Source organism: Phaethon lepturus, unplaced genomic scaffold (genome assembly GCF_000687285.1).
Source record: "Phaethon lepturus isolate BGI_N335 unplaced genomic scaffold, ASM68728v1 scaffold20071, whole genome shotgun sequence".
Lineage (NCBI taxonomy): Eukaryota > Metazoa > Chordata > Aves > Phaethontiformes > Phaethontidae > Phaethon > Phaethon lepturus.
The window spans coordinates 1-11,412 of NW_010517235.1; the positions used below are offsets into that span (position 1 = coordinate 1).

The window sequence follows — 11,412 nt, forward strand, 5'->3', positions numbered from 1 at the left end:
GCCGGAAGTCGGGGCGCCTGGCAGTGGCACACGACGGCAAGAAGAGGATCCACATATTTGGGCCGAGTGGATCCTGCCTGCAGCGATTCGGGGAGCGGGGGGATGCAGGCAATGATATCAAGTACCCGCTTGATGTGACCATCACGTCGGATGGGCATGTGGTGGTCACCGATGGCGGGGACCGCTCCGTGAAGGCCTTTGATTTTGACGGAAGGGGTGTCCTGGCTGTCCAGGAAGGTTTCTGTTTGCCCTGGGGTTTGGATGCCACTGCTGAGAGTGCAGTAATCCTGACCGACTCGGAGGCAGGAACACTCTACCGCTTGACAGCCGACTTCAAGAAGGGGAAATTAAAGAAGTGTCAGATGATCCAGTCTCAGCTTATCAGCCCAAGAGGGGTTGCGGTCTCCCAGACCTCGGGTGCTGTCGTCGTAATAGAACACCTGAAAGCTCAAGGACCCAACAGCGACAGCACCCGAGTGAAGATATTCAGTGCAGAGATGAATCTCGTTGGCCAGATGGATAGCTTCGGTCTGAACCTCGTTTTCCCCTCCAAAATATATACTACGGCTGTGGCCTTTGACAAAGAAGGTCGTGTTATAGTAGCAGACGTCTGTAGCCAGGCCATAATATGCTTAGGGAAACCTGAGGAGTTCCCCATCTTTAACCCTCTAATTAGCCATGGGCTTTCTTATCCTGTAGGACTGACTTGCATGGCAAACAATTCCCTTGTTGTTTTAGACGGCGGTGATCATTCAATAAAAATATATAGCTCCACCTGACTGGGTTTAGGTATTTACTGCTATAGGTTCAAGCTGCTTTTTGGCCATAAAGCAAGCAAAGTTCTGGTGTTAGTAGGCAAGTAGGGAGGAGGCATTTTCTGGACTTGGCTTTAAGTGAAATTGCCCTCACTGACCAACATGCTGTGGTTCCTGCAAAACTTGTGTATCTAACCTCTTGCCTATCCACGGGAAAAGACCTGGCTGTTGCAGGCCATAGTCAACAACGGATCAACCAAACAAATAATTTGGCATTTTAAAACTATTCCATACCTTGACAATCAAACATTTTTTGGTACTTTTTGACAAGCAATAACGATGACCTTTGGAATAGAGTAATCAAAGACTGGCAACTGGAAGAGAAAGTGATGCGTCGTTTGTTTACCTTTCCCAGCATGTACTTTTCATTATTCTTTATTAAGCATAGATATACTCAGAGTGACAGAGTGGTTTCTGTTTCCAGGATTTCTGCACAAGAAAGGAGACTGGCTTGAGAAAACGATAGGAGAAATGGAAACTTCAGTTCAAGGTCACCTGAATCCAGCTAAGATCATTGCGATGGATGAGGTACCACTGATTAGTGAGTTACGTGAATTGGTGCTCAAAGCCCATTTTTTCCATACTAGGGAAACGTACTTCTGGGAGCACTCTTCTCTGTACTATTTTATTCCCACCTTTATTGGAGTTGTACTGGAGCACTTGGTCTTCCTGTATAATGCACAAGTCTGTGTCTTTACCTAGAGATAATTTGGTGTGTGGTTACCAGCGTGGTAAAAGCCCCTTGAACTATTTGTGTTTAGACCACAAATACTTCTGCATCTATAAAATTGAGCTGGCTATGCTGCTAACACAGCTACGCTTGGGAGGTTTCCAATACTGCCTGCCTCTGTCTTGTTATTAATATGGTACTCTTGTGTGCGAAATTCCAAAATTCAACTGAAAATTGAAATGTTGGGGAGGAGTAATATGGAAAGGGGGATGTAAGCCTCATTTTTCCTAGCTTCCAAATTAGGTTTTGTTGATTGTGAATGCACAGCAGGTTTAGATCAGTTTATATTTTCTTGAAAACAGTTTCACTGTGGGCAAGAGTTTTGTTGCCCTATTGCACAGTGGAAGTTAAGTTATATCTGAATTATTTTGAGAAGGATTTAACACCCCTACTAGAAGTCTCTGCTGCATTTTTAGGCATTTACCTGCAGCTAAAATAATTACTCAGGCAGTTCAACATTAAAAAGAATTTAGATATAAATGTAAATGCTATCTGAGGTAGGGACAAGTAGGTTAAAATGACCTAAAACTTTTGGGGTAATTTCTTTTATTTAGTCACTGAAATCATGAATATTAACGAATGTAAGTTGAAGTTCACAGGAGATCTTTTTGTTGGTAAATTTTTAATCTGGCTTTTGGTCTGGCATTTAATAACTGCATGTATGGCTGCACCAGTGATTTACCAAATACTTACTTTAAATTGGAGCAATTTAGCCCTCTAATTCAGACAATGTATTACTCTGTCTTATGTTAACATTTATATAAACAAAACAAATCTATTAAATGTAGCTATTTGTAAAAGTTAATTGAACAGCAACCTGCCAATAAAGCGTGATTTGCTTACTCCTATATTGAATAATTTAGTGAAAACTCCTCATCTCTTTCTATCATGGTTTTCTCTGTTACAACCCAATTTCCATATTGCGGTTGCCCTGCAGATGTTGGTTTTTTTTTTTAGTTGCAGATGTCCTGCTAAAGTTGTTGTAGGGTCATTTGTTGCTATTGAAAAATATATGGACCTCTGCATTTGGTCTTTTCCAGCCTTCTCTACTGCCAAGCCACAGAGTAAGTGCCTTTGGTGGGACCAGAAATACTCCTTGGCTGTTCTGCAGTAGGAGGTGTACAGCCCTGAGCAGGAGCCCTCTTGAGGGATCAGGAAGGAGATTTACTCAGAGAAGCAGCCCCCTGGATTATGTATTCCTTTCTAGGTGCCAAGGAGATGTCTGTCTTTGAGGGACATGAAAACAATGAGATAACACTTCCTTTGGGGAACTGCTGTGTTTCAAAATGCATGCAATACCATCAATGCTGTATTCATACATAATTAACAGTTTATTGGAATAGCACTTGTGGGACCTGGACCCTTCCTCTGAACCGTGGGCTGTGAGCTTTGATCTCCACAGAACTTTGTGTGCACCAGGAGCTTATTTTTGCTACTGAGCTTACAGATGGGCAAATTTCCTAGTGCCAGTACTGCTGTGCAGGCAACTTTCCAGCAGCTGAAATGCTGATATTTAAGTATTTGACTCATGCTGTTGTAAAATCCACAAAAACTCCCGTTGCCATTCTGCTCCTATATCCTTCGGTTATGACTAGAAATCACTTGATGTTTGGGTTTATAAGCAAAATAAACTTGATGCCTTTATTCTATCTCGTTTGCTCTGTGCTATCTCCTGCAGTCTCTGCTTTACCTACTGCAAGCAAATCTCAACTTTTTCTGTGAATGATGCAGCAGTTTTCCTTTTGGTATAAAAATTCTGAATTCTTCAGCATATAAGGGAAAATGCGGCAGTAAACCTAAAAACTTTATTTTGTCACACAAGAGAATTTAAGAGGTAATGAAAGAGATCTACCAATATGCAGATAACAAACTAAAAAGCTTTTGACATTTTTACTTACTTTTGCTTCTCCCTTTATGCATATGTGCACATTTCCCCTATAGCTACTGTAGGTATCTGTTGTCTTTGGGATGATACCTTAATGCCATCTGCTTTTCAAAGGCCGAGGGGATGCATACTGCCCTTATCCATCTGCGAATCTGTTGCAATTTAGTCACAGATTCAACAGAACAAAAACTTGGGTTCTGAGAGAGGGATGGCAAAGGATAAGGGGCACCTACAACTAGGCAGGTGATGTTTTGGGGGTCTGACTGATGTGCTCAAAATGGGGATAGCCAGATACCTGCCTATCCTTGAAAAAGAGCAGTCACCATTTCATCTGGAGTGTAAAGTGGGACTGTGTCTAGTCACTTCAGTGATAATTACCGTTGCATTCATTTAAAAAAAAAAAGAACCTAAACTAAACTTTGCATAACCTTCTGCACCTCATGCTTTAACAATTTGGATTAAAACCAAACAAATATAGTGGACAGTATTCCCCTAGTGCCGATCTCTTCAGCCCCTACTATAGATTGGTATGTCTGTTGGGCGCACACACACACTGCAATTCCTATTTGGTTTATTTTTAAGCACTGATCTCGGGTTACTATCATTGCATATAAATATACCAGGGTATGTTTACAGTGGTTAGGAGTAAAGGAGGCAGAGGAATTTCAGAAATGTATATTGAAATTGTGTCCTGTAACATACATATTTTTTTGTTCTGCTTGTGAACAGAATATTAGATAATGAATAGATAAAGACTGAGTAATAAAAAGAAGAAAGAAATACGGGGCGGGGGGGGAGGTAAAATTTACTTAATTTTGGCCATTGTCTGTTTGACCATCTGTCCGTTCCCTCCAGCCACATTGCTGTGCACACCAATTTGATGTTTACATTTTCACAAAGCATGGACGTAACACCACCGTACCATTTTTTTAACATGGTCTGATTTCAGGTGAAGGGGGGACCTCCTGGCATGTCCAGCCCCCAAACCACTAGGAGTTGCGTGGAGCATCAAAATGATGGCCTTGAATACAGGAGACCTTTCCTTTCTGGAAGGGTTGACAGAGGTAAAAAAGCGGCTTTCTCCCATGGGACCATGGGTTATGGTGCTGTTGTACCCTGTGCAGGAGGAATTTGCCTTCATTTCTTTTTCTTCAACGTTTGGGTTGGGGTTTTTTCCCCCACTCTTCTCAGAGGCCCATCCTTACAGTTTACAAGTCACCTGTGAGTCACAGCTTGCCTCCTCAGGCGTATAATATAACTAAAGCGAAAATATACAGATTTTGCACTCACGCTTCATTCAGACGTCTCAGGAGAAGTGACAGATCATTCAGAAAGCAGCAAGTGCCTGAGGCCTAGCCCCTATGTAGGCAGTTTAAATTTACCGATGATAGGATTTTCTCCACTTGTTACCTTCCGTTCCTCTCTAAGTACATCAGAAGCCTCTATGCAGAATCCCCTGTCCTCGTCTAGAACAGTCTGTTGGGAAATGACTCGTAAGAGATTGCCTTTTGTAACCTTCTTGTCAGGCCTATTGTGCAATTTCTTGATCAGCCCTGTCCGTCCCCAGCCCCAGCAAGTGCTGTTTGAGTTGCCAGCTCATCTGACGCAGCACGCTCTCTTGGTTTGGCCAGCTGTGTCCAAAAGTGCTTCCATCCGAATGGACGTTCTTCCAGGTGGAATGGATGACCCCCAGCAACAGGGGGGCTTTCTCCCTACCGTGCCTACTTAACTTGATGTGAAGGCTGCGGAGCCAGCGCGAAGGCACAAACAAGGCTCTGGAAACACAGTAGAGATTGCTGTCTGATACGGGTATGTACAGAGTCCAAAATTGCCGAAAGAACTCAAAATTTATCATGTCACACATGCAGTCACTGACTGCAAAGAAGAACAGGCCTGGCAGACCTGAAATAAGGTACTGGTCTGCCTCGCCATGTAATGCCCAACCGTCGCTGGGCAGAAGGCAGCTGGGTCAGCTCCCCTGGAGATGAGCTGAGAACATGTACTGTCTTGTTGATTCCTCTTCATCAAACCCTTTATGCTACTGAATGCAATGGGGAATTATTATGTTAATTATTACATAATTACCTGCATATAAAAATCCCAAATGTACAGAACATGTAAATCTTTAAACTTGAAATACATTAAAAGTGTGCCATCTGGCACTTTTCCCTTTGCCATGCGCTGCTGTGGGTCATGCATCATTCTAGGGGGAAGGAGTATTTACCAGTTCTGTGCTTCTCCATCGAAGTGGGCACTGACTGTGCCTCTGCTCCACGTTTACATTTTCAACTTCATTATCTCAACTAAATGCATTAATAATAACATGTTTATATTTGATACTGTTACATAAGCATACAGGCTTTCTCTAGAGTGCTTCCTTAGTATAACCTGTCTGATTCTCCCGGACGGCTTCAAAGCTATCTAATGCTGGAGCGGTTCTCGGTGCGCTGATGATGCATCGCACTTATGCCTCTTTCTCACCACTGCTTTCCAAGAGATTTACAGATATTTTTGAACATGGCACTCCAGCCTCTCTTTGAGGCAAACACAATGTAAATGTCCTGGCCCTGCAGCTGCCAACAGGAGAGCTGAGAATCAAGAGAAGCCTTTGGCAGGCTTGAGACTAGATCTCAGACTTCCCATTACAAGGTCGGTGCCTTAATAAAGCAGGGAGAGTCTGTGTTTAATTATCCTCTTGTCTGGGAGTTGCCTTCCTGATTTTGGAAGAAGTTTTGACATTTTACTGATGATCTTCTTGTTACTAATTCCTTTGGTGTTTCTTACAAATCACGGTAATTAATACTTTTCTAAACCACAATGTATTCCTAGATAATTGCTTCCAGTGTGCACCACAAAGGCATATAGTTTCAGAGTTTTGAAATGCTCTGTAAGGAGGTGTACTGCTGTGAAGCCCCATTTCAGTGATCAAGTTACTTATTTCATGTTGAGGATAGAAAGGAGGAGAGGAGATCATCCTGAAAAGGAGAAGAAATTAATGAAAGGTGTCTGTGGTTTAAGCAGAGGGTGAGCCCCACCAAGTCAGAGCGTAGAGCGCACCCATCGTTCCAGTAAAGGGAATGCTTTCTTAAGAGGTGAAGCATTTCAGCCTGGACAAGACAATAAGGGCCGTTGCCTCTTGATTACTATTGACTTCTGGCAGGGGAATAACCTACATTTGAACAGATTTCTCAGCCACAGTTAGGCACTTTTCAGATGGTAATCCTTAGGAGAGCTATCTATTACTCCAGCTCTGTATTTGTAGCAAAAAATTTTGTGTAGCAAAAAAAGTGGGAAATGAAGATTTGGAGCAAACTAAGTGTTTTAGGGAAGTATGCTCCCTATAATTAAATAAATACATATATAGCATTTTTCTAAAGATCCCTCAATGTAGGAAATTTTTGTTCTTTGGTCACAGGTGAGCACTATATGGGCAGTGAGTTGAAGAGAGCACAAATTCTACTTTCATGGAATGTATTGTTTTTTAAATCAGGAAAATATTGCTAGTCAAAAGATTCTGTAAACCATTTTCAATACTCTATAGTTATATGCTTTGTAATGAACAAAGGGTAGGCAATTTTAAGCAGGATATAGGATTAGAGAGATAAAATTATAGCTGGGAAAATGAAAGAATTAATTTTGATAAAACTGTGAAGATGTAAAAAAAAGAAAAAAAGATGTCCTGTATCAAAGCTTGCTTTTAAAACTTCTAATACAAAGATGATGATCTGGAAAGAACTTGCACACCTACATAATCGCAGGAGGTAACTAATTTACTGGTTTTTTTTTTCCAAACATAAATAGATAAAAGATAAAACCCATATGAAAGTATTAACGCTAGCCTAGCATGATTTCCTGAATGATATGGACTATGGAATTTAACCACTCTTAAGCAGAATTTAGTAACTACAGGCCTGTATTGAAAGTAAGAAACAAAGAACAATTGTATCTTTTACTATCACAGAATGAGGAGCTAACGTGAGAAGAAATATAATGTCATTAAAGATATGCTTTATAAGAAATCTATCAAAAAGAGCCAGACAGATTAAGTATTAAAAATTTATAATCATCTTCATATGAAAAGGATGTGCCTGGCTCCCTTATTTGTCATTGTCCTTAATTAGGTAGGAAATAGGGCTCTTCAGTGAGGGCTGCACCAACTTCCACTCAGCTTACAGCATGAAAGTATGGAGCCAGAAGTATTTTGAATACGTGTATTAGTCTTTTTCTATTCTTACTAATCCTTAAAGTGACTTGTTTGAGTTGAGGCTTGCTCTGTCATAAATCGTTTATCTGTGCAGTCATGCAAATGGAATTGTCCACATAAATAAATGCTGCAGGACTGGGCTTGAAGTTAGGTAGATTCAGGCTAGTGCAGAGGTTTTGCCCTGGAGAAGTCTTTGCAGCAGACTTTATTATGACAATTTCTGGGAATGCTGCTTTGGGTTTTTTTATGTGCTGAAAGTCCTGCCCATGTTTAGAATATATTGTAACTAATGATGAGTTTCTTTCAACATCAGAAATCTTTTGTGAAACAAATTTAGTGCAGTGGTTTAGCTTTTCTTATTTATGTCTTTGAAACATACTGAGCCCTTGCCTGGTTCCTAAGACTCCATCAGACTAAGGGAATTGGCACAAGACCTGCCTTTCGGGATGTGCGGTTACTCAGTAACCAGCAAAAAAAAAAGGGTAAAACTCACTCTGGACTGGCATCAGCGGAGATGTTGCACCTGAAATGCTCTTGCAGATCCTGAAGAGGAGGTTATTCATCTTAGCCAACAGTTCAGGAAAGTTATGATGTTTTCGTTGTGGTAGAGACTTGCTGTAGGTTCTAGATCCCAAGAAGATGATGCAAAAGTATTTCTGAGGTTGCAGGATGGTTAGCCACCTTTTCTTTCATTTCAGATGGAGGAATGCTGGCTTTTAAAGACCAGGTGAAAAGTGCACCATTTTTCCCCCTAGTATGGCAAAGTGAAATTGAAGTTGCCCAGGATTAGAGCTACGGGCCTATTTATCATTTATTTTGTGATGTTCATAAAACTGTTCAGTATTTGGATGCTGTTATCATTAAAATTCAGCTGATACTATTCTCCTCATCTTTCCACTGTGTCAGTGTTACTGAGATAAAAAACAAAACCACCCACTTAGAAAAAGTGTACCTTGAAGGCAGAAGAATATCTTCTCTTTTTTGTATCTCTTTCACTGGAGAAATAAAAGCCATGCAACTGAATTATTTTCAAATATTTGTATCAAGCGATGGACTTTCACCCCCTTGCTTGTGTTGAACTTGAATCTCAAATCTTTTTCTTGACTATAAGCTTGAATTTTTGATTTCTCAAATTCAACCATGTTGTTCCAATTTGTGCCTTTTGTACAGCCCTCACCCATTCTTCCCAGCTGGTTGTTTAGTCCCTTGAAGTGTCTTCCAGTACTGTATTTCTCATTAGCCATTGTTTAGTCACACTGTGTGGTGTATATGTGTGTTCACTCCACTTTCACTTCAGAAGAAGGATTAATTCCTCCAGAGGTTCCGTCCATGTTCTGGATTTGCCGTGTTTCTTTTCCAAAACAGCCTTTCAGCTTTACTGTCAGACTAAAGGGAGGAAACCTCAGATCACAATATAAATTGCGGGAAAGGACTTAAGTCATTCAGGGAATGCGTTTGGGAGACAGGCGTGCAAGCTTTATTGCAGGAGAGAAAACGGTGAAGGACTGTACAATTTAAACTGTGTGTGGACTAACAGTTCTAGGAAGCCGCCTACCCCGGCTTCCCCTGTGCAGCTCCGTTTGTGACTGTGGGCAAAACTAAATCAAGAAGTCACTAACTTGAAAGTCACTGGCTTTTTTTGTGGTTCTCTGCAACAGCAGCAGATTGGTCCCAGTTATCCAGAGGTTTTCCCGTATTGGATTTTGTGGATGACTTCTGTGAGTGGTCTGAGTTTCCCTGACAAATGCTGGTGTAGACAAACTACAAGCTTGGAAGCGTGCATAGGCTATCTGTTCCTCTAATTTTTTCACCTGTAAAGAGCAAGCCTTTTTGCCATGAATCAAAGGAGACGAAATCTGAAGTGACATGACAACAAAGGATGCCCAGTGGTTACACTATTTTAGTGTCTTCAATCTAAAAATGAGAGTATGATCCGTTGCTGATAATTTTATTGTTGTTATTGTTGTTGTTGATTCTGAGATGGTTGCATTTGGTATGTTTTCTTCAGGCTGGGAAGAACTGGGAGGGGGCATGACTGGGTGTTTTGTTTTCTAAATAAAAGATCCCAAGTCATGTTATGCACCTTAATTAGCACCTTCAGCACTTGTTTCTACCTTATACAGGAACTGATGAAACCTGTTGAACTTAATGTGAATCTTCCTGTTGACATCAATAGACAGCAGAACTGAGCCAAGATCTGTACTGAGCTGACTTCCATATGTTTTAGCGAACACAATTCCACTGCCTCTCTCAAGGCTTTGCCTCACTCAGCTTCCTTACATGCTGACCTCCCAACGCTTATTGTTCTCCTTTCTAATCTATTTCAAGCAATAGCTTCTTTTCTTCCCCACACTTTAGGATGTTGTTTGGCTAGAGCACGTATTTGCAGGCATCACTACAAAGTAATTGCATAAGGAGAAATTTTGGCTTGGCCAGCATGGTTACTAGCTCAGCTTACTTAGTAAGCAAGCTTGGTGGATGTACTCCTCCCTCCCCATCCTCCTCCTCGTCCCAGGGACAGAGCCCAGGCTCCAGGACTCACGCAAGGTAGCCAGCAAAGTTCAGTTTCTCCCTGAAAGCAGAAAGTAAACCAATAGGGGGACTGTGACTGAGTGCAAAAGGGTTAACAGGCCTGCTGCCCTTCTGTTCCAAGAGGCTGCTGCCACTAATCAAGGCTGTTCATATTTACAGCGTTCCCTACTGAGCAAAAAGCACGCCTCTGGAAACACAGCCTGGGCATTGCTGTATGTTAGACGGGCTGCGTGTAGTACCTGATTGCTCACTGAAGAGACATGGAGACTGCAGACTCACTTTTTCTACCTGTGGTAAGGCACACACCTGCACTTAGCAAATGCATAGTAATTAGTGATGCTCCAGACAGTGTTCGTGAGCGGGCTCCCTGCTCACGAGTGCCCTTAGTCTTGATTTGGGATTCATAGTGACAAGAGAACTGCAGGGATGTGCTGGAGTGACGCTCGCATACCAGACATTCCTTATCATAAAGATGAAGAGGGGTGAGAGCTTTCTGGGCAGGGGGAATAATGGGAGGGTTGTCCTTTCCTTCAGTTTGCTGGGGCCTGCCTTCTGATTTAAATTGTAAATGAAGTTACAAACCAGCTCTGACAGTTTGTTGTTTCTTAGGAGAAGCATCTGATTTCTACTAATACATAATAGAAAAGGGAAAAAAAGGAAAAATTATAAGTCTCTACTAAGGTAACATCAATCCCATTTCATAACTTAATAGTTATATTAACCACAGGTCAGTTCCTTTGGGACCTTGTGATCTTAAACAATACAAAACTGTTTCCTCTTCCTTCCCTTTTCACTACCATGAACTATTATCATCACCATGATGTTTAAAGACTGTATAGTGGCATGTGTCTGGTAGGGTCAGCAGGACAAGTTCCTTGCTATCACGGAATCTAATACAATCAAGCTGTCTTAGAACTAGCTACGTTTGGTCCTCTGGTCTTCTGTGTAAGAGGCCATTCATTCCTCTGCGGGTAGAAGTGAATTCATGTCCAGCCTGAGTGTGTTCCAAGACAGAATCACAGAAGTGCTGAGGTTAGCAGGGACAACTAGAGGTCATCTGGTCCACTCCCCCTGCTCAAGCAGGACCACCTAGAGCCAGTTGCTCAGGACCATGTCCAGATGGCTTTTGAGCATCTACAAGGATGGAGGCTCCACCACCTCTCTGGGCAACCTGTGCCATTGCTTGGTCACCCTCACAGTGAAAAAGTGTTTCCTGATGTTCAGAGGGAACCCCTGGTGTTCCAGT

General features: G+C 41.8%; 1 protein-coding gene across 1 annotated transcript; it reads left to right on the forward strand.

The window, feature by feature from the left end:
- Positions 1-5: 5 nt before the first annotated feature.
- On the forward strand, positions 6-779 carry NHLRC1 (NHL repeat containing E3 ubiquitin protein ligase 1; the record flags this gene model as incomplete). Its single annotated transcript, XM_010296335.1, has 1 exon — positions 6-779. A coding segment is annotated over one exon (774 nt), but the record flags the coding sequence as incomplete, so codon positions are not given.
- Between the last annotated feature and the right edge of the window lie 10,633 nt (positions 780-11,412).